At 36.3% G+C, this 27,320-nt stretch overlaps 2 protein-coding genes across 6 annotated transcripts; one reads left to right on the top strand and one right to left on the bottom strand.

Moving 5' to 3' along the window:
- Positions 1–5,089: 5,089 nt before the first annotated feature.
- On the top strand, positions 5,090–5,444 carry LOC114678397 (large ribosomal subunit protein eL37-like; the record flags this gene model as incomplete). The annotated part of the gene is made up of 1 exon (XM_078002587.1): positions 5,090–5,444. A coding segment is annotated over one exon (288 nt), but the record flags the coding sequence as incomplete, so codon positions are not given.
- Positions 5,445–5,512: 68 nt separating this feature from the next.
- C5H4orf33 (chromosome 5 C4orf33 homolog) lies at positions 5,513–27,259 on the bottom strand. 5 transcript variants are annotated; one of them, XR_001444901.3, is made up of 8 exons: positions 26,954–27,259; positions 24,879–25,095; positions 17,637–17,826; positions 13,839–13,899; positions 8,941–8,992; positions 8,623–8,822; positions 7,970–8,320; positions 5,513–6,508 (listed from the first exon to the last, which is right to left on the bottom strand). XR_001444901.3 is itself a non-coding variant. In XM_015138946.3 (7 exons), the coding sequence occupies exons 3-7, from the start codon at positions 17,815–17,817 to the stop codon at positions 6,388–6,390; spliced, it is 615 nt and encodes a 204-aa protein (XP_014994432.1). In that variant the 5' UTR covers positions 17,818–17,826; positions 24,879–25,095; positions 26,954–27,259; the 3' UTR covers positions 5,513–6,387.
- Between the last annotated feature and the right edge of the window lie 61 nt (positions 27,260–27,320).

Here is a 27,320-nt window from a genome sequence, read left to right as displayed (position 1 = left end):
TGTGAGGTTCAATCACCCATGTGTGTTTGGCATAATGAAGATGGAGCCCAGTGCTGGAAAAACCCAGTGGCTACTGACCTCAGAGCAAGACACACTCCAGAGATGGCTCAGGTCTCAAGACGGCACCATGCTGCAGCAGCTTGGCTCAGAGTGGGTGAGTAGGGTTGGGAAGTATACACCTTGTACTCCGAATCCAGTGCAACACAGCTGCATGAGTTCCCTGCAGCTCTCCAAGATGGACTTGGGGCTTACAGGAACTGCGGGATTCTCCTGTTTAAGGACTATAGGTGTTTGCAGTGGCAATGGGGCTGGGGGACAGTGGGGATCTCCTGCTTATCCTTTCTCCACATGTGAAGTCTCTCCTGACTCCAGGTATATCTGATCCAGGCAGAGAAGATGAAGCTGCAGACAACAGGTACCTCCACATTACCCTCCTAGACTTCCAATCACTACTCCTCCACTGCACTCCAGCACTCTCCCTTCAACACTGTAGTCAAAATCTTAGCTGTTTATTCATTGCCTTGGTCCTTTATTGTGGTGGGAATGAATGCCAGGTATCTCTAGTCAGTCATCTTGCTGACATCCCTCTCAATAGCTTTATTTTGTAAATGAGTAGTGAAGACTAAGAAAGGCAGCAGCACAGTAAATAAGTGCCTTCTCTTGAGAATCAAATTCCCTGAGTTCAAATCTACTACTTCTTAACTGTATGCTCTTGGGCAAGATATTAACTCTGTAGGTCTTAGTTTCATTAAACTTTAAAAATAAGCATTCTAAGAGTATCTGACTTTCTTGGAGGTTGCTGTAAAAAGTAAGGGTAACGTTCTTTATATAGTTTCTGAAAAAGTAATAAGTATTCAATAAGTATTAGATATTTCAATGAGGTGACTTGCACAAGGTTGGGCAGCTAAAAGGAATGCCCAGTCTATTGTGCAGTATAAGACATTTGGTGTTTCTGCTATGTATACCAAAGCATACTAATTATATATAGTGACATTAATGACATAATATCACTAAGTAATATTACCTTTTTGCCATTTTTCATAAAACTAATTCAAAAACATACTTTTGTATTTAGTATAATGTGTATTTCTCTGAATGCTCAGACTTCAATTTACAGTTTGGTTTTCTATTTCAGCAAAGCTATCTTTTCAAAAGATATACTCTAGGTACTGTGGTGCTTTAGGGCATTATTACAAACATGGGTTTTCAGTGTACTATTGAGTCAGAAATACTGTTTAATGGAAATTACAGGGGATAGGCTGCCAAAAGAAAATACATTTTTACTAAACCTTGTACTCTCTGTGAATTTTTCAAGAGTGCAAAGTAAAAAATTTACAGAACACACAAAGCTCTCAGGAGCCAGTGATGTAGCTATATATTATTTCATTGTAATTCAAATACGTAGTAAAGTGAAATGTCATTTGACAGCATTTTCTATTTCTCCTTTATATTACATATTAGAGATATAAATATCAGGCAAAAATTTACTCATAGATCCCATTATGTGGAAAAGAATATCTTAATTACTGGTTATTTATTGTGAAATAAAATAAAATATGCACAGACACCCTCACTTTTCACAGAGTCATGACTTCTGGCTTCCTATATTCCTCATACATGCGTCATCTTAGCTTCCAGGGTAACTCTTATTACTATTCCTTCCATGAAAAATGATAATTGGTAAAAACTAAACAGTTACAATAGTCAATTTTATAAGTTTTGCTCTTTCAGAGCAAAATTAAGATAAGAAATTATCAGAAAATGAGTAGGGCCTAGGAATGGCGATTTAACAAAAAATATGCTACACACACACACAGCACATTTTATGCTCTCTCTCTCTATATGCTATATATAAACATATATGATACATATAAACATATATTTATAAAAATATATTTTTTTCTTGAGAATTTTTTTGAGAAAAAATTACATATTTCTATATTATATATATATATAAGTATATATATATAAAATATATATATATATGTTAGGCACATATTCCTCTTGGACTTAGGTGCCTTAGGCTGGATACCTCTCCTACCCCCGACAAAAGCAGAGCCTTTAAAAAGCGTTGTGTGCAGTGCATTAATTTTGGAATGTGATTCTAAGGAATGGGACTGGGAACTTTGAAAAAATTAAATAAGGTAAGCCAATCTAAGACTGTATTTTTAAGCTCATCAGTACTGTAGGTAACTGAAGACCCTAGTGGAGTCCTACTGGAGACCACTAAGGAACTATATGGAATGCACTTCAAAATATTCTGCCCAAAGGACAGAAAAGGGGAGTATTTATCCACTGAATCCTGCCCCTATTGTCAATTCCCTCAAACTTCCAGGTTTGCATATATGTCAGTGTAGATTAGCAGATTTCCACAGGTGTTCCACGTAACTGAGGTGTCAGAAAAGCACTAATACAGAAATCTAGAGACACATGGGACAACAGAGGTAAAGTGCTATCAAAGAGTAAAATGTATGAATTGAAAAATGGCCTAAGAGGATGTGAGGTAGGACACAAGAGATATTAAATACCGTCCAATCCTTGCAGCACTCAGAGCCACACAGTTTCCACATTGAGTCCAATCTGTCACAGAGTCTTCAAGGAAGTGGGGGGCCATTACACAAATACTAAATGCAAAAGATTTAGTGGAATAAGTTATGTGGCTCCTGTAATTGATTCCAAGTCTATAATTGATAGTTATCATCTCTCTCTTCCACCACAAATTCTGTATTTCTCTCACATTTGGCCAACCTCTTCAGTAGGTTCACGTGGTTTGAATGGTGAGGTGACCTAGACCTTCATCCTCAAAGGGTCAGAGTCTTTAGTTGCTTTACCTTGTCAGGCTGTGGTTGCTACAGTTGCCCATTTAAGGTTATTACTTGACACTGAAGCACCAAAGGATGCCTCAATGAATCCCGTAGGAAGGACATACTCTATACTGCCTCCATTAATAGTTATAACTCTAGCTCTGCATGGTAGCCAGGATCAATATCTCTTCCAATATCATGCTTCTATTTGCCTGCTGAACAGTTGACACAAAGAGTCATTATGACTAGATGGCTTTCATAGCTTCAGGTACCTCAGCTGCACCTCAAGCTAGTCTACCACTCCATGAAAGTTTTCATAACTGTGAAGTTACTTATAGCAGAGCCATTGCCACCAACAACGGGGTCCTTGTCACCAAATGCCCTGTGATACAATTATAGATTCCCATCCTGATGAGCTGCTTTCTAGGGCTACTTTAGGTAATCACTGACTTAGCCAGGGTTCTCCATGAAGCAAACATAGGACAATAACTTCCAAAGAGGTTGACTGTAGTTAAGTAATTCCAGAGAGGACAGAGGTACTAGGAAGAGCAAAACAGAAAATGATGGAAATGAAGGAAAGATAATGCAAAAGTGTGTTACTAGTTGGCCACTGTTGTGGATAACCAGAGTGGGATCCTTTTAAGAGAACTTCTGAGGAGCTGTGTGGAACGGACCATAGAATTGTTAAACTGAGGGATGTAACAGGGAAGTATTTATCCATCAACTCCCACCCTCCTTGGTCAAGAGGTGCCCCATGCGATGTTTTAGTCCCTTCACACATCCAGGATAGTTCATGTGTGAGAATGGCTAAATGGGTTCCTGCAAGTGTTCCACACAGCAGAGGAAGCAGAGAAGCCCTAGGGGCAGGAAGTAAGACATACACAGTACAGCCAAGGCAACTGGCCAGTCAGTTCACTGTATACAACTGATTGCTGGAGTAAAAAGTTAGGCTGAGAGGATGGGAGGTGGGTCAGAAGAGCTATCTAGGACACAGTGAAATAAATGCTCTAATAAAGCAATGTGTAAAATACTACAGGAACTTATATGGAAAAGAAGAGACAATCCTTAAGCTCTGAGGCATAAGAAAAGGGCTGAGGGCTTACTGTAATTGTTTTATCCACTTGCTACCCTTTCTTTTTCAATATCAGATTAATTATGCTCATTATTTTCTGTCTCCTAAAAGTCTAACATTTAAAAAAGGAGGAAAAGGAGGAGGGGAAATTAAATATTTTTTTCCTGTGGCAAAAACTTTTTTAACATTCAAAAAAAGTAATTTGGAGCCAAAAATGAAAAGCATATTTCCCTTCAGACTGTGATTTACACTTTCCTGGAGCTGGGAAAAAGCATGAGAAAGCACCTGAATAAATATGCACACTGTGGAATCTATTTAGGTGGTGAGAAGAGAGAATCTGCTTGATACTGCAGTGAACAATTCAAATCACAGCAAAGAAATGCATTTATGCATATTTTAAACAAAAGGATGATTATCCTTTCATGGTCCTGAAGTTGAAAAACAAATTTGAAATGGCTATTACAAACACCCACTCTCAAATACAAGTTTCTATAGGATACATCATTTGTACCTGACTAATGGACAAGCTTTCCGAAATTCTGTAGTTGATATGCATGTTCCTTTCAAAAGAAAATGTTTATGTAATGTATTTTTGCTTGCTTGGTATTGGAAGAAACGGAAATGTCTTATCTAGATGAAAGAAAGTTAAGAGATGTTTAAAAAAATCTTAACAAATTTTAAAAAGATACACATTAGGTTTGAGAAAGCTCACAAGCCACAACATTCAAATTCAGTATTTTATATTGCCGTGATTGTATCTATCATATTTGTGCTGCATTTTTATCCATATTATAAACAGTTGTGATTCATATCTGGAACTGTGATTCATAGTGTTCAATTCACTTCTAAAATCAAGATACTCTTAAAATATATCTTATTTTTATTTTGATAGTTTTATATGCATTTATAAAATTATTCACATAATTTATAAATCAATCATCCTAGGTTATTTAAAATATACCATTCCTATCCAAAACAGGCAGATCATTTCCATATCAAATTAATTAGTAGCTATTGTCAGTTTTAATAATAATTTCTCAATTTACCTAAGATGCCTAACACTGCCACCATGATGTGTAGTCAGGAGGATACGTTTTTGTAAAAGTCAGCATTTATCTTACACTAACTCCCTTTTCAGAGAGAGAACATATTTAAGAAATGAGTAAGTCGTTTTCTTCCGGTCTCTCTGGTCTCGGCTGCAGAAGCGAGATGAAAGGGAACGTCATCGTTTGGAAAGCGTCGCAATAAGACGCACACATTGTGCCGCCGCTGTGGCTCTAAGGCCTACCACCTTCAGAAGTCGACCTGTGGCAAATGTGGCTACCCTGCCAAGCGCAAGAGAAAGTATAACTGGAGTGCCAAGGCTAAAAGACGAAATACCACCGGAACTGGTCGAATGAGGCACCTAAAAATTGTATACTGCAGATTCAGGCATGGATTCCGTGAAGGAACAACACCTAAACCCAAGAGGGCAGCTGTTGCAGCATCTAGTTCATCTTAAGAATGTCAACGATTAGTCATGCAATAAATGTTCTGGTTTTAAAAAATAAAAAAAATAAAAAAAGAAATGAGTAAGTCGATAAGCCACTTGTAACCAGCACTAATGATTGTTCAATGGACACATATAAACTCAATGTAAACTTGAAGTTAATTCCATTTAATTTATAGCTTATTTTATAATAGTATTTTATTAATGAATTAATTTACATATACTAAAATCGCAAATCTAAACATACAGCATGGGGCATGTTGACAAATGTATGCAACTACATAACCGTCATCCAGATCAAAATACAAAACATTTCAATCACCCCAGAACATTTCCTCAGGCTCCTTTTCCATTCAATTTGAATTCCCTGCCCTCACTCAAAGCAGCCACTACTCTGGTATCTATCATCAAATGCTAGTTTTGCCTAGAAGTGGCTTTAATGTAAAAGTAATTAGATAGTATGTTATATCTGGCTTGTTTTGCTCTACTTAATGTTTTTGAGATTCATACAGGTTGTTGCATGTATCAGCGTCCTTTTTTTAATGAACAGTATTCCGCTGACTATATTGCAGTTTGTTTATCCATTTTCCTATGGATGGAAATTTGAGTGTTTACAGTTTTGTGCTATTGTGAATAAAGCTTCTATGAGCAGTCATTTTTCTGGGGTGTATATCTAGGAATGAAATAGCTGAATCACAAGGTAGTGCAGGACAGTGCTCTAGGTGGCCTTGGACAAACTCAATTGTCCCCCCTTTCTCACCTGTAGTTCTCAAGAATAACTGTACTGTGTGCTGGGAATGTAACATCCTGGACTAAGTGACTGTGAGAAACACTGTGACTTTACAGATGAAACATCTACAAAGAATCATCTATTGTCTTGTTAATCATATGCAATTTGCCACAGATATTTCCAGTGACTTCTATGAAAATATTTGTTGTTGAAATGTATGCATGACATCTTAAAAAATTGATATTTATTTTTTGTTTATCTTAAAAGACATAGAGAAAAATGATCAGTATGGTTATCTATTACACTCCTGTATATCACATTTCTCTATTAGCCACAGGTCTGATTCCGGTTGTTTCCATTCTTCTCCAAGCAGCGTGTTAAAATTGAAAGGTCTGAAGTATTCTAGGTGATGGCTAAAAGCAAAGAAAAAGAAGGTGGGAATTGAAATGAATTATGCATTTGTGAAATAGTTGTCCTGAAGGGCTATTTATTTTGTCACATCTGTAAGAGGACAACATTCTATTTTAAGCAATACTAAAGGTAAGACATATTTTATATGTACAGTTTTCTCACTCTAGCTATCAAACACTCAGCTCTGAAAACATTCACCTACATCTCAAAGCCCTCTTCTTTCAATTCTGCAAATAGCTCCCTCATAGCTGAAGGGAGAAACCAACTCTCAAAACATGACTCATTCCATCCAACTTTAAACAAATCATATTATGCTCTTGCATATGTTTTTATATTCAAATTTTGACATAATTTATAGCAGTCATATAAGCAATGGTTTTAAAAAGTTTCAGTTCCATAGATAAGAAGATAGACTTCTTAATTCCCTTGTCTGCCGAAGCAACAGAGGTTAATGTAAAAGAGTGTTAATCCCAGTTCTTTTCTTTCCAGGAAAACCATTTAACTATATTAAGAAGCTTTCTCTAGTGGCTTAATGAGGAGAGAAAGGCTTAGCTAACATGCTGCAGTGGAGCCCCACTCTGTAGGCAGTCACTCTGCCTCGGCTCTGTCCTGGCCAATGTATAATCGTACTTCCACCTCCGATAAGCTTCCAATAATGTATGAATGAAGAGCCTGAATACAGGAAGGTATTAGCTGATGAACAGCCAGGGAGACATGACATCTTGATACGAGGACCTTGAGTCAGTTGCAACTATGTTTTTGTCTCATTCTGCCCACCTGGCCAGGATAAATCAGTTTTTGAGTCATAGTTGTCAATCCCAGAGTAAGAGATTAAGGAAAAAACAGTGAAGGATAAGAAAAAGGAAGGGAAAAAAAGACCAGGTAAAAGCTATGTCAGGACTGGGGGAAAGGTAAAGGGAAAAAGGGAAAAAAAAGTCAAGCAAAAACGGGGAAAAAAATGTCAAGGATAAGAAAAAGGAAGGGGAAAAAAGACTAAGTAAAAGCTATGTCAGGACTGGGGAGAAAGGCAAAGGGAAAAGGGGAAAAAAGGTCAAGCAAAAAAGAAATATGCTAGAAGTGATAAAGACAAAGAAGCATGAAGAGCGAGCATGAAAGGAAGGAGAAGGCAAACAGGGTGAGGGAGGACAATGCAGCACATTCCACAGGTAAAAAGGCAGGAATGTCCGTGTATTATAGTGCAGTGCTCACTAGGATGTCTCTGTTAGGTTCTTCCAAATGCCCAGATTCACCAGACTACCTTGGCCATGGTGAGTATACCTAGAGAGATATAGAGCAGCAATCACAGCTTGCCCCAGGACAGCATCTGGCTTTCCTCCCTAAAGGAGTAGTCCTTGCAGAAGTCCAGGAAGCATTCACAACGCTGGCCAGGAGCTCTAGTCTACCTATGCGAGAGCTACAGGTGCAAGGAAACAAGACTCAAATTGAGAAAGCATAGCAGATACCTTGGCTCAAATGCCTGCTGCCCCATGAGAGCATTATCTCTTGGAATAACTCCATAGCCATAGCTTCCAGGGTTCGCACAGGGAACATGACTGTTAAAGAAGAATCCCAAAGCCACGCTGTCTCCATCATATATTTATAGTTCATCCAAAATTATTCTCAGTCCAGATGTAATTTACCACTTAAGGGTCATTTTTATCATAAGCAATGTTGCCTAGAAACATAGTTGATATTTTTATCCTTATGAGGTTACCAGAAGAGGAGAACTAGAGAGATAACTGAAGATCAGATTTCCTTGCAACAGGGACCCTTTGTTCACACCTGGAAACACTGACGCCTCTGGCCCTTTAGCTCTGAAAGAAATTTTAAATGAATTTGCAAACATACTTCTATATCAGCTATTGCAACATTTACTTTTCTCACATGCAAACCACTATGGAAAAATAAGTGTTCTACTGACAGTAGTGAGAGAGAGAATGTCAGCCCAAAGTTTACCAAGTATATTCTGAGGACCATCAGTGAACATTGGACTCTACTAGGTGCCTGTGCACATATGTCATCTTCTTTGATCAAAAGGGTTACTTCTGCTCCACTAAGACTTAATTTCCAAAAAACTCGTTTATTTGGAATATATCTTCATTTATTTTCTACTTACAAATCAGGTTTTTGTCCTTGTTGCAGTTCATGCTGAGGTACAGGGTAAAGAGCTTCATAACTTCGTTTATCTTTTGATCCATGAATTGCAAATGAATTGAATTTTGTCACATTTGGTGGAAAATAATTCCAAGGGAGATAAGCTTTGCCTTCCCATTTTGTCTCTCCTCTGGACACTCTGAATGATAAAGGAAGTTCTTGCTACAGAAACAACATGTGGAACACAAAAGATAAAATTGGGCTTACACTTTAAACATAGAAATAAATATGTGTATTACTGTGTATGTAATGATTTTGCCTCATATTTTTATTTACTTACTTTCCACACATTTCTTCTTCCAGAAAGTAAAAGCACTAAATGCTGTCCGTGGCTGTCAAAATTGAGATTCCTTATGAGTGTTTGAAAAACATGTTATTTTCTTCACTATCCTTTATACATGGAATGTGTGTGCTTGCAACTAAATTTCTAAATAATTAAAAGATGCAGGCTGAGCGTGGTGGCTCACGCCTGTAATCCAGCACTTTGGGAGGCCAAGACGGGCGGATCACGAGGTCAGGAGATTGAGATCATCCTGGCCAACATGGTGAAACTCCATTTCTACTAATATACCAAAAAAAAAAAAGAAAAAGAAAATTAACTGGGCATGGTGGCGTGTGCCTGTAGTCCCAGCAACTTGGGAGGCTGAGGCAGAGGAATTGCTTGAACCCGGGAGGTGGAGGTTGCAGTGAGTCAAGATAGTGCCACCGTACTCCAGCATGACAACAGAGTGAGACTCAGTCTCAAAAAAAAAAAAAAAAAAAGAGAGACGCAATATTAATATTGGATAATTATAGGGAGAGCCAGTGTGTTCAGTTGCTTAGAAATGACATCTTTGGGTTTACCACTCCAGACAACTACCACCAAATGCATAAAGTTTCATGTTTAGATTGCTTTTTATATTCTTTAAAGAAAAAGTTATATAAAATACTTCATTTGGTTAGATGACACAAAGTATGAAAAAGGTCAGAGAGATACCATGTTATTTGGAGTTTTTTATAAAACGAGTTTCAAAAACTGAAGCAAGCAACAATTTCCAAGTCTGAATTCAACAATTTTAATAAAGGTTAGTTCTGAAAGAAAACTATCTGGTAGCTCATTAGGAAAATAAAAAATGCAAAACACAGACAGTCTACAATTAGTCAACAGGCTAAAGATTTTCATCGTTGTCTATTTTTTTTCCACACACTGCCTTCAACCTGTCTGCCTCTTGTGTTTTCCTGTTTTCTACCATTCGTTCAGCATCATGTTCTCAAAAAGGAACACAGTATTTTCTCAAAGGGAAATTCTAATAACAGTGTACAATTGGGACTAGCCAGCTCATTAAGAACCAAAGGATTTCATGTATTTACATGAAGCAAATTCACTAACTCTAGAAATACCTATATCTTAAAACATTTCTATACAGGTACTCTTTTGAGAGCTTTTCAGGGAAGATTTCCTTCAGTAAACTATTCTCACAGAAGTCAAGTATTCTCTTCCATTTAAAAGTCTTCTGGTTATTTTTATTGTTATTATGCAGCCTTAGCGGTACACCCTAGGAGAAAAAATTCTTGCAAATAAGAATAAATTCTTCCTGTTGCTTTCCTAGAGGTTAACTGTTACAGGAAATGATTGCCTGAAGCAAAACTATGATTCTTGATTATTAACTATCTTGATACGTAAGAAACCCAAATTACTCTGTGAATATTTTAACCTTTAAAATCTATTAATTTATACACAATGATTACTGTGTAATTTCTTAACAAGAAAGATTCTAATTATTCCATTCATCTAGTTTTTAGTCATCACTTTATGAAAATAAACCAATATTATCATCTAATAAAATTAAAACTAAGGGCAAAACTTCAGGATATCCAAGTTATTTACTGTACTCTAGACAAGTTAGGAATGTTTGCCTTAGTTTTCTCACCTGTAGGGTAAAAATAAGCACACAATAGTTGAAATTTTCTTACTTCTCATGGCAGTCTATGAGAATTAATCATATTTTTCAATAACAAATTTTGGCATGTTAGTTGACATGTGACACACAAAGGTATATGATTATTCTTCTTTAAAAACATAATGCAAACAGCTAGACTTTTCTACATTCGATTTAGCTGAATATCAAAATAAAGGAAAATAAAAGAATATTTAAAAATCTCATTTCAATCAATCGTTTGGAGCTCTCTGTCCAGCCTACAAAAGGAGCAATGGCTTCTAAATGTTAGATGCAGAGAAGCATTTAAATGGCATTTCAAATGAATAACTGCAATATAAAGAAATATTTCATTATTAAACATTTTATTAATTTTAAATGTGCTATAATTTAGATAATAGGTGTACATCTACAGGAAAAAAAAAAAAGTTTGCCAACCAGGTAAATAGGATTCCCAAGAGACAGTTAAACCTGAACAAAGAACAAACCCACAGCCAATATCATAGTGAATGGGCAAAAACTGGAAGCATTCCCTTTGAAAACTGGTATAAGACAGGGATGCCCTCTCTCACCACTCCGATTCAACATAGTGTTGGAAGTTCTGGCTAGGGCAATCAGGCAAGAAAAAGAAATCAAGGGTATTCAGTTAGGAAAAGAAGATGTCAAATTGTCCCTGTTTGCAGATGACATGATTGTATATTAAGAAAACCCCATCGTCTCAGCCCAAAATCTCCTTAAGCTGATAAGCAACTTCAGCGAAGTCTCAGGATACAAAATCAATGTGCAAAAATCACAAGCATTCTTATACACCAGTAACAGACAGAAAGCCAAATCATGAATAGCTTCAAAGAGAATAAAATACCTAGGAATCCAACTTACAAGGCATGTAAAGGACCTCTTCAAGGAGAACTACAAACCACTGCTCAGTGAAATAAAAGAGGACACAAACAAATGGAAGAACATACCATGCTCATGGATAGGAAGAATCAATATTGTGAAAATGGCCATACTGCCCAAGGTAATTTATAGATTCAATGCCATCCCCATTAAGCTACCAATGACTTTCTTCACAGAATTGGAAAAAACTGCTTTAAAGTTCATATGGAACCAAAAAAGACCCTGCATTGCCAAGACAATCCTAAGCCAAAAGAACAAAGCTGGAGGCATCACGCTACCTGACTTCAAATTATACTACAAGGCTACAGTAACCAAAACAGCAGGGTACTGGTACCAAAACAGAGATATAGACCAATGGAACAGAACAGAGCCCTCAGAAATAATACCACAGATCTACAGCCATCTGATCTTTGACAAACCCGACAAAAACAAGAAATGGGGAAAAGATTCCTTATTTAATAAATGGTGCTGGGAAAATTGGCTAGCCATAAGTAGAAAGCTGAAACTGGATCCTTTCCTTACTCCTTATACGAAAATTAATTCAAGAAGGATTAGAGACTTAAATGTTAGACCTAAAACCATAAACCCTAGAAGAAAACCTAGGCAATACCATTCAGGACATAGGCATGGGCAAGGACTTCATGTCTAAAACACCAAAAGCAATGGCAACAAAAGCCAAAATTGACAAATGGGATCTCATTAAAGTAAAGAGCTTCTGCACAGCAAAAGAAACTACCATCAGAGTGAACAGGAAACCTACAGAATGGGAGAACATTTTTGCAATCTACTCATCTGACAAAGGGCTAATATCCAGAACCTACAAAGAACTCAAACAAATTTACAAGAAAAAAGCAAACAACCGCATCAAAAAGTGGGCAAAGGATATGAACAGACAATTCTCAAAAGAAGACATTCATACAGCCAACAGACACATGAAAAAATGCTCATCGTCACTTGCCATCAGAGAAATGCAAATCAAAACCACAATGATATACCATCTCACACCAGCTAGAATGGCAGTCATTAAAAATCAGGAAACAACAGGTGCTGGAGAGGATGTGGAGAAATAGGAATACTTTTACACTGTTGGTGGGACTGTAAACTAGTTCAACCATTGTGGAAGACAGTGTGACGATTCCTCAAGGATCTAGAACTAGAAATACCATTTGACCCAGTCATCCCATTACTGGGTATAAACTCAAAGGATTATAGATCATGCTGCTATAAAGATACATGCACACGTATGTTTATTGCAGCACTATTCACAATAGCAAAGACTTGGAATCAACCCAAATGTCCATCAGTGACAGACTGGATTAAGAAAATGTGGTACATATACACCATGGAATATTATGCAGCCATAAAAAAGGATGAGTTTGTGTCCTTTGTGGGGACATGGATGCAGCTGGAAACCATCATTCTCAGGAAACTATCACAAGAACAGAAAGCCAAACACCGCATGTTCTCACTCATAGGTGGGAATTGAACAATGAGATCACTTGGACTCGGGAAGGGGAACATCACACACCGAGGCCAATTGTGGGGAGGGGATGCGGGGAGGGATAGCATTAGGAGATATACCTAATGTAAATGACGAGTTAATGGGTACAGCACACCAACATGGCACATGTATACATATGTAACAAACCTGCACGTTGTGCACATATACCCTAGAACTTAAAGTACAATAATAAGAAAAAAATTTTTTTAAAAACAAAAAAAAACCTGAACAAAGAGAGTCCAAGGTTAATATTTTTAATGAATCTAAGAAAATCTATATGTGATTTAGTTTTTATCCCTGGTGCTGAATGCAAAAGTGACACATCATATACTTAATAAATGCATGATGAATAAAGAATGGAATACATGAATACATAATTATATAATACATAAAATTAAAGTTTCATCTGGTCATTTAAAAATCCCCTAAAAGAAACATTTTTATAAGCTAGCTCAATTAATTATATACATATCTCTCTTTTTATTTCTGAACAGCTATATATAATAATGCAAATTTATTGAGTAAATAATGAGAAAGACTTTTTGTTTTATAATGACTTTTCATTTTGAAACAAAAATTATCTTCTAATTTATTAGAAAAATCTACATTACTGAACTGAAAATATTGACATAGGATTTTCAAATCTTTATAATATGAGTATATTCTAAACATGTATTCTAAATATGTGCTCTGTACTTGAAACTAAGAAATATATAAAAGTATATCATTCAAACAAATTCAGAGTACCATTCTTACTAGTTAATTTGAATTAATGAGCTTTTACTAAAACCATATCATTTATAACTAGAAAATAATATGCTCAAATTATGTAGTAATAATTAAGAAAAAACATTTTATACTTACGGACAAAGTTCAACTTCTAAATACTGCTCAGTTATATCATTCAAGAAAAATGCTTCCACAACTTTTGAAAACAGAGATATAACATATTGAGAAATTTAATATTGCTTTCCAACAATAAATAATTTGTTTATTCCTTTAGAATATAAAATAAATTGACTATTTTTAATTATAATACTATCCCCAATAGGAAAAAGAGCAAAGAAAATAGACATTGCCTGGAAGAAGAAATATATAGGAAATAAATCATCAACAATTTTCTCGCATATCAGATTGCCACATATTTAAAAGATTAATTAAAACTAGTGCTGGTCAAGTTGTAAAGAAATTAATATTATCACATAAACTTTGAGCCAGTTATCTTCTTCTAGGAATGTATCTGAAGAAAATAATCTGACAACTGGGAAAAGAATTAAGTATAATGCTATTCATTAGAGTACTGTTCAAAAATTAGAAATGATCTAAATGATTTATCTCCTATTACATAAGATTATCTCTTATTCTCTAAATAAATCTCCTATTATACAGAAGAACTGTTAAGTAAATTATGGAATTCATGTATTCCATGCAATGGAATACAATGCAGCTATTAAAATCAAAGATACCATTAAATATTTTTTGATATAGGAAGATATCCATGATATTCAATAAGTCAGCTGCAGAATAGCACCAAAATGCGTGTGACATTAAAATTTCATGTGTGTCTATGTCTAGATGGCTCCAAAATGTGCACAAAAATGTTAATGACTGCATATCTGTGATTGCAGGAATTTAGGTAGGTGATCTTTCTTTTCTTGTTTATAATTTCCTGGAAATTTCTGAATATTGCTATTTTTAAAATTTAATTTTGAACATAATACATCTTTCTTTCAAATAATTAAAACAATACATATATGAAGTAAAAAGTCATGTCCTTTTCTTCCCCTTTGGTCTAAAATCTGCCAGACCTTTTCTGTGCTTCTCCATACTATTTTAATGACTGAATAGTATTATTTTATAGAATATTATAACTTATTCATTTAATCCTTTATGGATAGACATTTAGGTTGTTTCCAGTTTTCCATGTGTTGTTTTTATAATAAAAGAGCTAAAACATAGACATAGTTCTGCCAGCAAGTCAGAGAATCTTATTGTCCCTTTATGAATCTTTTATCTAGATAAATGAGAATGTCTACTGTGATAGTTAATCGTATCTGTCAAATTAACTAGGCCATGGTATCCAGATATTTTGAAACATATTATTCTAGTTGTTTCTATGAAGCCATTTTTTAAAGATAAGTTTAACATTTAAATCAGCAGACTTTTAGTAGAGCAAGTTTCCCTCTATAATGTGGCTGGGGCTTATCCAATCAGTTTAAAGCCTTCATAGAAAAAAAGACTGACCTCCTCCAAGAGACGAATTCTGCCAGCAGACAGCATTCAGATTTGAACTGCAACATCAACTCTCCAGCTGGCAGACTGAAGACCCAGGGAAGAGTGGACTTGCTAGCCACCACAATTGTGTGAGCTAATTTCTTAAAATAGATCTCTCTCTTTCTCTCCATATATATAAAATAGATATATACATACATACGCACACACACATACTCTCTCTCACTATAAATATATGTGTGTATATCACACACACACACACACACTCAGATGCACATATATATCTTCTGCTTTCTACTTTCCATCATCACCTTACAAATACTTTTGCAGCTTCTCTGTGTTAAACACTGTATCAGATTCTGGAAATACCTTTATTAGCTTACAATCTAATCAGATACTAATGTGGAAAATTTTAATAAAAATTCCAAAAGGGAGGATGCATACATTGCTACAAGAAAAAAAGAAAACAGATGCTTAGCTCAAAAAAGTACTTTAGTGAAGGATTCCTGGAAAAGTTGCTATTTAAGCTGTGTCTTGAAAGATGATTTGGAACTAGGTGAAGAATGACAGAAACAGCATTCTAGGGCAAGACAACAGTAAAATCAAGGGTACACAATTAGGAAATATTGTAGCTTAAAGAACTATATGAACAGTTCAGTCTTACCAGGCAAACCTTTCAATGTAGGAGGAGCTGGTGGTGCTACAGAGAGAATAAGCAGCCAGGTCATGGAAAGTCTTATATAGAGATCATATTAAGAAGGGCAAAACTTACCTTGAGAGGAAAGGATCCTGAGAAGGTTTTTAAGTAGCTGAAGGGTGAGTTTAAATTTTCATTTTAGATTTAGCACTCTGGCTTCTAAGTGAAGAATGGGCTTAAGGGCTAAAAGACTATTTAGAAGGCTCTGCACTAACCGAGGTAAAAGACTATGAAAGCCTTACTTTTGGAAAGGATAGTGGGGATGAAGAGGAGATACTGAGTTAGAGGAATACTTAGGAGGCAAAACTGATGGGACTTAGTAAACAAATCCAAATAATGCAAAGTGTCAAAGAGGGATATCTTAGAAAGATCTCACAATTTTTTAGATTTGGTGATTTAATGTATTGTTAATACCATTTATTGATATTGGGCAATTAGGTAAAGAACTGGTTTATGAAAGAAGTAGGTGAGTTGAGGTTAGAATTTGTTGAGTTTCATGTCTGTAGTGCCTCTAGCAGGTAAGTCACATTAGTGTGTATTCCATTAATAAGAGGATAATATACCAGTTTTGTATCAATAAAAGACAATACATATTTAACATATGACAAATTAACACTGACAAAATGTGTGCTTACAAATGGCATAAACTAGACATATTGACTAGAAGATTCATCAAAATCTTCTTTGAAGAAATGCAACATGAATTAGATCTTGAACTATGCATTAGAGGCAGGGGGAATAGAATGAGAAGGTACATAGGTTAAGAGCTTTGGCTGAATATGGTGGCCCAATTCATAAGTATGCTGAAAGCTTAAAGGAAGGGTTTGAACTTTATCCTAGGGATAATAATGATTTATGATCTGGGAAATGGCATCATGAAGAGTATTTCATAAAGATGAATCTGATAGCTTAATTAGGATACAGCAGAAGGAGATCATAGAGCAAACCTGAAACAGTGTAATTTTATGTCATGTCTTAATTTGATATGTGTGATGAGTTGCCAGTATAAAGTAAAAACTACATTTCATATTGAGGTTGATAGTGTTTCTACAATAAGTAAAACACTCCAAATTTTCCATAAAGAAGATTTATAAGGTTAGAGTGGTAATTTAAAGATACTTAAATACAAAACAGGAATCTTGAACTCTTCTCAGCATAGGTAACAGAAATAAAGGAAGAAAATAAGGTGGCAATAAAAAAATCTGGATTTGTGGCCGGGCAAGGTGGCTCACGCCTGTAATCCCAGCACTTTGGGAGGCTGAGGTGGGCAGATCACAAGGCCAGCAGATCAAGACCATCCTAGCTAACACAGTGAAACCCCATCTCTACTAAAAATACAAAAAATTAGTCGGGCATGGTCGCAGGCACCTGTAGTCCCGCTACTCGGGAGGCTAAGGCAGGAGAATGGCATGAACCCAGGAGGCGGAGCTTGCAGTGAGCCAAGACTGCGCCACTACACTCCAGCCTGAGCGACAGAGCAAAACTTGGTCTCAAAAAAAAAAAAAAAATCTGGATTTGTAATTGCCATTTTTTAACTCTTCTAGCTATATAGTTAAAGTCATATAGGTAATGGAGAAAAAGTCAGAATGAGAGATTGGTAGGAAGTATCAGAAACTGTACATGTCAATTGCTCAGAAGCACTTTCTTCCCAACAGCAAGATAAAATAATAGTTCTGTGAGAGGTTATTATAAGAAGATTTATGTTTGCAATAAAACACACTATTACCACTTACCTTCATAATCCCACAGTTGATTGAAAGGTTTTCCTGGTTCTCCAAGTGGGGCTGGAGGATCATTGAAAAATGGAGCACTAATGTCCATCATCACTCCTCTGTCACCTGGATTCAGCCTGATAAATACCGGCTCGTGCTTCACTGGAAAACCATCCCAAGTGTGTTCAATTTTAAAATCCATCTGAAGACTCTTAAAGAAAAATATATTAAAACAAACTCTTTAACAATATACAAATGTTTTCTTTAGTTGGAAATGAAATGAAAATTTCAATGCCAAACAGCAGACGGGAAAGGCAGCAAGAGCACAGTCCTGGGAGCCAAAAGGCTATCTTGTGTTGTGCCAAAGCACGGACTCTGAGTTCTAGTCTAAAATAGGTAACTAGTTCCTAGAGGCTTTAAAACTTCTAGATTTAACACTTTTTTATGTACCTTTTTTTTAATTGCTGTCATAGAAACACTATCAGTCTCAACACGAAAAATGATAAAAGTGTTAAAAGTCTAGATTTGGCTCTAGTGCTGTTATAAACAGTGCATCAAAATCATTTTCTTTTTTCTTTTTTTTTTTTTTTTTTTTTTTTTGAGACGGAGTCATGCTCTGTCGCCCAGGCTGGAGTGCAGTGGCCGGATCTCAGCTCACTGCAAGCTCCGCCTCCCGGGTACACGCCATTCTCCTGCCTCAGCCTCCCAAGTAGCTGGGACTACAGGCGCCCGCCACTTTGCCCGGCTAGTTTTTTGTATTTTTTAGTAGAGACGGGGTTTCACCGTGTTAGCCAGGATGGTCTTGATCTCCTGACCTCGTGATCCGCCCGTCTCGGCCTCCCAAAGTGCTGGGATTACAGGCTTGAGCCACCGCGCCCGGCCCAAAATCATTTTCTTAATTGTAATTAAGTCTACTGCAAAAATTGTTTATATACTTAATCACAACTACAAGCACCATGGGTTCTTATGTTATCCTTTGTCTTTTATTTATTGTAAAGTGTGCAGGTGTCTCAGTTACTGGATCCTCTGGGAATCAAGATCTTTATAATAAAATTCAACTAGTTTAAAAAAAAATCTCCATAAATCAGTAGAAGCAGTGCTGTTAACACCTGTTCTTTTGGCCAAAATCCTTTTCTTCATGGGGGTTGGGGATGGGGAGTTCCAATCATTTAAAAGTTAGTAGAGCTGAATTTTGCCTTCCTTTGTCCCAGCATATACACTTTCGTTTTTAATATTTTAACTGTTAAATGACTGCTTGCTTGGTTAATTACCTCTCTCCAACTGAAAAATGGGAACAGAATCTGCAATCATTTAAACTTTGAAATAGACTGAGTACCTACAAAAGAGCAGTTTTTGCATTTTAAATTAGTTTTCTAAGTATTCAATAGAGGGGTATAGTATTGTAATGCATTGATAAAATTTTTGAATACTATGGATTAGGCATTTTCTAAACATTGTCTCATTTAATTTCACTACAAATTTGCAGAGAAACTATTATTGTCCTCATACAAATGGAACAGATTTGTCCAAGGTCATGTGACTAGCATATCTAGAAATTAAACCAATGTCAGCAATGTTTTCCCAGATGAAGACATTTCAGGAATCTGCAAGGAGATGAAAATTTTATTTCAGGAGTGGTGGAACCCCCAAATTATACTAGATCCTGTAATTTTATCCAAAAGATAATCTCACTTAGTACCTTATGACTTTTCCAAACTGTAACTTCTTTTATCTGAAATCTTTGAATGCTTTCCTTTGCTTCATAAGTTATTTACAATCTTTTACTGTAATTAATGAAGTTACTAAATTTGGAATTAATTTAAATCAGTGAATATGTATTGAAAACCTACTACGAGTTAAGCAGTGGGAGATCCAAATGTACAAGCTCTGCATAACATAAGAAATCCAAGACCTCTAAAAACCTTTTTCTAAAGCATATAGCTTTTACTAAGTTTCACTATATGCTCACAAATTTTACTAGATAATCTCTAAAATTAAACAATTCTGGTATTATAACCCATTTGTAGAAAGCTAATAGCATTTCAGAAGAAATGTTCAGCAACTCATATTCTTCATTATTGATATAAGCTCAATGAGTGATAAAACTATATAAATTGATTCTGATTTAAGTGGATTGCATGGAATAAAATACCTCAATAATAAATTTATTTTCTTTAGTTGAAACATCAAGGCACATTCTACAAAAAAAAAAAAAAAGTATAATCCTCTACCCTAAATTTTGGTAGTAATAAGCATCCTCATGCAGCATATAGGAAGAAATAAGAATAAATCAGGACGTTAAAAATGCTGAATGACTGACTCTGACACCAATAGGCTGAAAGAAAATGCTATTCTCCTAATTTAGAGCTTGATAATTCTTGACAATTTTGGCAATATATACCTTAGCTACTAGGAAGTTCTGGCAGATTCACTTATTCTTCATACAACCACCAAATCCACAAAAATTCTGCATACATTAAAGAGATCCCTATCTTAATCAGTGAGTTTCCACTAGGGACTTAATTCCCAGCACATTCAGGCAATCAATTCTATGTCTAAATGGAATAAAACCATACCAGTGACATCCAGTGATATGCTCCTAAAACTGGCCTATCATTTCTATGCACACATGGTGGGTCTCATGGTCAGAGTGAGGTAGACTTTATAGCAGGTTTGTCCCATCTTTTGGCTTCCCTAGACCACATTGGAATAAGAATTGTCTGTCTTGGGCCATACATAAAATGCATTGACACTAACAATAGCTGATGAGCCAAAAAAAAAAAAAAAAAAAAAATCACAAGAAAATTCATAATGTTTACGAATTTGTGTTGGGCTGCATTCTAAGCCATCCTGGGCCACATGTAGCCCATGGGCCTTGGGTTGGACAAGCTTGCATAGATTTCAAATTACTTCAAAATGTAATTTTATCTGGGAGATAAGAAGTAAAAGATAAAAGCAAAGTTACCATTGTTAAGAATTAGGTAGTGAGTACCTCAAACCTTTCTACTGGTTCCTTCTGCTTTTCCCCACTAAGGTTTCTTTGAGCATTATTTGAAAATTACTGTAAGAAATAGTGACTAGACTTCCACAAGTAGCCAAGACCAATAGTGCATGGCTCATCAGTCCAAAGACCGAATATAATTTTGGCTTTAATTGCATAAACAACTTTAGTTTCTTATTGCAATGACAAATTTGTTTATTTTTTAAAAAACTTTATATTGCTTAAAGAACATTCATGTCAATCTAAGTATGCATAATATTTATAAAAATTAACCTAAAAAGTATAGTCCATCCTGCCCAGTAGTTAATGGTCTAGTTTAAAAATAACATAAACTAGAGACAGATGATTCTCCTTCAGTAATCTTCTGAGATTTAACCCCCACAGTCTTTCAATTTCTTTGTATTTGAAATTGTGCTTATTAAGTAAAGACAACTTAAATGTCAATGTCCTTGACCTCTTGGGCTAGCGCTCCCCTCCTAGTCATTCTCTATTAACCTGTACACTGCTCTATTTCTATTCTTACATGGCACTTACATGGCATGACATATTTGTTTATTGACTCCCTGAACCCAGCTAGAATGCCTATAAGTGATGCTTACTATTTATTTGTTGAGTGAATAACTTTTCTAGTCCCTGGATCTAACCCTCTAGATTTTGTGCAGGAGAAACCTACTGTGTTCGTGGTATCGTCATCATGACCATCACGTAGTGTCATTTAACACTACATATCAGATCAATACAATGGCTAATAACAAAGATGATAAACCCAGAAATTCCCTTCAATTTAGTTTATCAAGCATTTATTAAGTATTCATCTTATTTCAGGTACCATACCAGGTGCTGGGGCAATAATATATAATAAGTCTACGGCAGTTTGGGATGGTTCTCATGTAACTAATCAATGAAGTCCCCATTTCCAATGTCAGTTGCTTCATTTTGCAGTCCTAAATTTAATTCAGTGGGATCCTTATACCAAAGTAAGTTTTAGATGAATCAAAGATTTAAGCATAAAAATCAAAATCATATAAAAACAAGAAATAAAAAGAGAGTTAAATAAAATCTTAATAGTAGTAAGGTAGGAGACAAGCTGGACCTGTTTTCTGAGCACCAAGGCCCCACTGATTAAAACAGAATCTAATCAAAACAAAATGAAGCAAAAGAAAACAGCTAAAACCAAGATGGCAACAAAAGTGATCTCTAGTTGCCCTCACTGCTCATTACACATTAATTATAATGCAGTAGTATGCAAAAAGAAATTCCCAACAGTGGCATGACAGTTTACAAATGCCATGTTTGTAAACTCCTAGAAGTTACCTTATAAGGTTTAAAAAAGGGAGGAACCCTCAGTTCTGGGAACCCTTCCTACTTTTCTGGAAAATACATGAATAACCCACCCCTTATTTAGCATATAATCAAGGAATTGTCAAGTATATAACTAGCCAACAATTCATGGGAGCTGCTGCTCCTACTCTGTCTATGGAGCAGCCATTTTCCCGTAGTTTGTTGCTCTGATAAACTTGCTTTTGCTTGTGAACCCTTTCCTGAATGAAGCCAAGAACCCTCCTGGGCTGAGCCCCAATTCTGGGCTTTCCCTGCAATAGTAGAGAAAACCTTTTAAAATAGAAACCAAAACCCAAACATTTTACTACATAAATATAACAAAACTAACATGGATGCAGCTGGAGGCTATTATTCTAAGCAAATTAATGCAAGTACAGAAAACCAAATACCACATATTTTCACTTATAAGTGGAAATTAAACATTAGGTACTCATGGACATAAAGATGGCAACAATAGACACTGGGGACTACTAGAGGGGGATGGGAAGGAAGGGGCAAAGGTTGAAAAACTAACTACTGGGTACTATGCTCACTACCCAGGTGATGGGATCATTCATACCCCAGATCTCAGCATCATGGAATATAACCATGTAACAAACTTGCACATGTATCCCCTGGATCTAAAATAGAAGTTGAAATTTTTTTTAATAATTAATAAATAATATAATAAAAGCAAAAACCTCCTTCCCAAGTTCCCCTTACCCCAAAAGTCTATCATTAACAAAATCAAAAGACAGTCTGGGAAAAAGTATATGCAAGTCATACTTGATACAAATAACTAATTTCTTTGATGCATAAAGAGCTCCTAGAAATCATAAGGAAAAAAGACCAACACTCTAACAGAAAAGTGACCAAAAATTATGAACAGCCAGTTAGCTCACAGAGAGAAAATGCAAAATGTTCACTTACAATGACAGAAATGCAAACTAAAACCACAATAAATTACCATTTTTCACTTAGATTGGCAAGGATCAGAAAGTCTGATAACATGCTGTGTTAATGAGGGCATTGAGAAAAAATCATAATGTTGCTAGTGAGGCATAATTGATACAGCCTCTGTGAAGAGCAATACGTCAGTATCAAAATAAAAATGCAAATATCCTTCGACAAAAATAATTCTAGTTCTAGGAGTTACTATACCTGCACATATTCAAAATGCATAAGTGTTGAGGATATTTGTGGTAGCATTGTTTATAATAACAAAATGTTGGAAGCAACTTAAATACCCATCAGTAGAGGACTGGTAAAAAAAAAAAATTATGCTATATCATACAATGAAACACTGTATAACTGCTAAAATGAATGAGGCAGCTCTAAATTAACATCTATGCTAAAATACGTTGTAAAGTGAAAAAAAGCAAGGTGCATTTATTTAATAAAAAGGAAGTTTATTTGCATATATGCTTGTGATGCATACACTATCTCAGGAAACACCAACAAACGAGGTGGTTACAGTGGTTGCTTCCCTGAAGGGAATTATCTGCCTGCAGATATGGGAAGGAGGAAGCTTTGCTTTCAACTTCATCACTTTTTAAAAACCTATTTGCATTTTATACTATGACAGACACGCATTACTATTTTAAGGCAACTGAATGGTTTAAAATTATTTTTTGGCCGAGCGCAGTGGCTCACGCCTGTAATCCCAGCACCTTGGGAGGCCAAGGCGGGCGGATCACAAGGTCAGCAGATCAAGACCATCCCGGCCAACACAGTGAAACCCCGTCTCTACTAAAAGTACAAAAATTAGCTGGGTGTGGTGGCACGAGCCTGTAGTTCCAGCTACTTGGGAGGTTGAGGCAGGAGAATCGCTTGAACCCGGAGGCGGAGGTTGCAGTGAGCTGAGATAGCGCCACTGCACTCCAGTCTGGTGACAGAGCAAGACTCCGTCTCAAAAATAAATAAATAAATAAATAAATAAATAAATAAATAAAATAAGGCTGGTCTCCTAAGAGTATGGCGGCTGCCTCTTCTCCCCTTTATATTATATATGCTGAACGTTTCCGAAAAGTCATAATGCATATTATCAAGATGATTACTGTCCTGCAATTCAAGTTTGGCTGTTTAGACTTTTTTTTTTTTTGAGACGGAGTCTCGCTCTGTTGCCCAGGCTGGAGTGCAGTGGCCGGATCTCAGCTCGCTGCAAGCTCCGCCTCCCGGGTTTACGCCATTCTCCTGCCTCAGCCTCCCGAGTAGCTGGGACTACAGGCGCCCACCACCTCGCCCGGCTAGTTTTTTGTATTTTTTAGTAGAGACGGGTTTCACCGGGTTAGCCAGGATGGTCTCGATCTCCTGACCTTGTGATCCGCCCGTCTCGGCCTCCCAAAGTGCTGGGATTACAGGCTTGAGCCACCGCGCCCTGCCTGTTTAGACTTTCTTAATACAATGTTTATTGTTAATCTGTTTCTACTTTTAACCCCTATTCTTCAAATTGCTCTTAAAACAAGTCAAAAAAATAAATTTTCAATTATTCTGATTGCTTTCTCTTTACCTGGAAAGACCTCTAAAAGGAAACGAAGGAAGAGAAAGGAGACCGAACACTGGAGCATTAAGAACCCGGGAAAAGAAAAAAAAGGTCCACAAAGTTTAAAAGAAATAAATTATGGTAAAGGTGTTTTCTCAACCAAATGATCCGCAAGGAAAATGTCCAAATTCCTCTGCTCAACAAAATTTCTTTTAGTTTTTCTACAATAATGATTTCTTTTCAGTTTCCATACCGCCCCGAGGCCCCGCCCATTTATAAGAGAAACGAAGAAACGAAGAAACGAGGAAGTCAGCCTGACAGTGGGAGTACGCTCAATTAGCAGGAGACAACTGAAAAGTAAAATGCTTTTCATTGTTTTCCAGAGATCAAGCGAAAGACAAGACCTCGCGACTGCGAAAGGAAGGTCAGAGAGAAGAGGGAATAACAAAAGAACACAGACCACGAAGCTTTTCTCAAAACACTGGCTTCCTCCTCTTAGCCGAGGTCAACGCAGAGGGCTCGGCTTTAGGCTCCACCCAGCTTCCTACACGTTCTGGGGGAGGGGCTTGGAACACTGAAGCAGCGACACTTGATTTTTCCAGGAAAGAAAAATGTTGAAGGGCCACAGGTGAACATCTGAAGACTTCTAATCGTTCCACTAAAGTTTGAGTGGTTTCCTAGAAGAAGGAAGGGTGATTCAGAAATAAAAATACCGTGCAATAATTTGAAAATCAACTGTAAAGCATTAAGATTACAACAGAACATGTACAGAAATAATTCATTTAATACAACTACAGGCTAACTGGCTATATAAGCAAAAACTATAAATTATACCAGCTATAAATTAGATTATACTATACTCCTGGGGAGGCATGTTCATGGCGGTTAACAGTTGTGAAATTAGAACCATCCTGCCTGAGTTCAAATCGCAACTCAGGCACTTGCCAGCTGTGTGATCTATTCTGACCCTTGCTTAAACTTCTAACTTTGTATTCTTCATGGTACTTTGCACATAGTACTGGGTGCTCAATGTCAATTGATCAACCGAATTAATGTTAGTGAAAGTCACTAATTTTCAATCTATACAATTATCTATGAGTACGTACATTTCCACTTGTCATTCCTTGTATTCAATTTATACTAATAGATACTTTCCAGGAACATCTACTGAATTCTTTCATTCCTTCCATCAGATATTTAATCAATTCTGTGTTCCAGGTATTATGATGGAGCCTGGAGACAAACTACAAAACATGATAGATAATGCAGGAAGGAGCATGAAATAAGTACTAAGGTGGCACCTACCTTGGGAGAAGTGGATAGAGAACTCAGGACGTGTGAAAAGGAGAAACACGAGAGGGATCCTTTAAGGATAAGTGAAAACAATTTTGTTTCCTAATGATGAAACTTACGTTGAAAATACTCCATTAAAATTCATCTACTAAAATCTTGTAACCACAAACACAAAAACAAAAAACTATCACGATCATAATTATGATTATGTAAGCTAAAAAAAATCGAGTGCAGACACAAAACTTTTCACCTGAGATACTCACTTTATGTAACTACCACTCATCATTATAGCCAGAAGGTATTTGCTTCCATCCAGTTTGGGTGTAAGCATAGAGTTAAGTCTATAATTATTTATTTGATGCCAAGTAGAAATACAGTATGACAATATACAAGGTTCAAATGTGGGAGAAGTTACAAGCAAGTCCTCGGAGAGTCAGTGAGATGTTTATGAAGAGTCATATACTGAACTCCATAAACGAGTTGGAGCTTGCACACTCAATTTTCCCTTTATGTAAAAAGTTTTCGTGTAAACATTATAGCTACTAAAAATCAGAACAAGTTCAATTATCCACGACCCAAAGCTAGATTAGACCTTTTCAATGATTATTAAGCTACACATCCATATTTAACAGCTAGTCTTTAGAGGAAGGGACCATCTCATTCTATTAACAGCGAGTATTGAGTCAGGCCTTCAGATGCCTAACTGCACATATTCGAATATATTTTTAAAAATTTCTTAACACATATCGCTAAGGTTACTTTATATGACATTATGAGTACAGGACAACAAAACTCTTAAGCTGTTAAACAGAAAGCCAAATCAAGCTGCATCTATGACATGCCTGTTTAGTGAAACTTTACTTCAATCCATAAAAATACAATTTATTAAAAGCGCAAAACTAGTGGCTAGCTTCAAATTAACATATTTGTTGCTAGTGGTGAGATTTCCTCCAATGTTAAATAATTAAAAAAAAAACATACTTTTTAAATCCAGACAAAATCAATTTTCAAAAATGAAAATTGTAATCTATCCACAAATGTAAGTTTTACCGTTTTGTTTTTTGCAAAAAAAAAAAAAAAAAGTACCTTTTATCTTTCCTTATATTTGAGGAAAAAAGCTTATCTTTGAAGAAATAGCTGCTGAATTTGCAAGATCTTTTGAATACTTCTAACTACATGCTTTATTACTACACAGTTAAATATTTAAACAACAGTTGTCTCCTTTGGCAGGATGGTACTTACCTTCTTGAGATGACCAAATCGAAACACAGAACTCCTCCAGAGGTACAGCCTTGGTGGGAGATTCTGAAGACCCAAGTCTGGCTTCTACCCCTAGCCGCATGAACCTGCATCCTTTACTTAGTCCAGAAAGGCTTAGTATATTAGTAACCCAAAGATAGTGAGGGCATTTAAACTGTGTATTTCATGCCCTACTCACGTTTGCATTTTGGGTTTAAAAAAAAAAAAAAAAAAAGAGGTTGGGCCCCACCACCTGGAGACACTGTCCCACCAGTTTGCCCGCCGCGCCAAGCCGGTGGCTCAGCTGTCACCTAGGTTCTCACGACTCCTCCTATTGCTTGACAGCCAGCCAATAGCGTGCTAGGACTCT

The sequence above is a fragment of the Macaca mulatta genome, chromosome 5, assembly GCF_049350105.2.
Source record: "Macaca mulatta isolate MMU2019108-1 chromosome 5, T2T-MMU8v2.0, whole genome shotgun sequence".
In the NCBI taxonomy this organism is placed as follows: domain Eukaryota; kingdom Metazoa; phylum Chordata; class Mammalia; order Primates; family Cercopithecidae; genus Macaca; species Macaca mulatta.
The sequence above is the reverse complement of the archived record's forward strand: the minus strand, read 5'-3'. Positions and strand labels throughout refer to the sequence as shown.

Bases quoted from the DNA above. Each gene is read 5' to 3' on its own strand.
- C5H4orf33 (XM_015138946.3), bottom strand. From the start codon at position 17,817: ATGGATTTTAAAATTGAACACACTTGGGATGGTTTTCCAGTGAAGCAC. The intron at 13,900-17,636 runs GTAAGTGGTAAT...TGTTTTCAAAAG, and splicing joins TCAACTGTGGGATTATGAAG to TTGTGGAAGCATTTTTCTTG. The intron at 8,823-8,940 runs GTAAGTAAATAA...TTGTTTCTGTAG, and splicing joins GAAGAAGAAATGTGTGGAAA to CAAGAACTTCCTTTATCATT.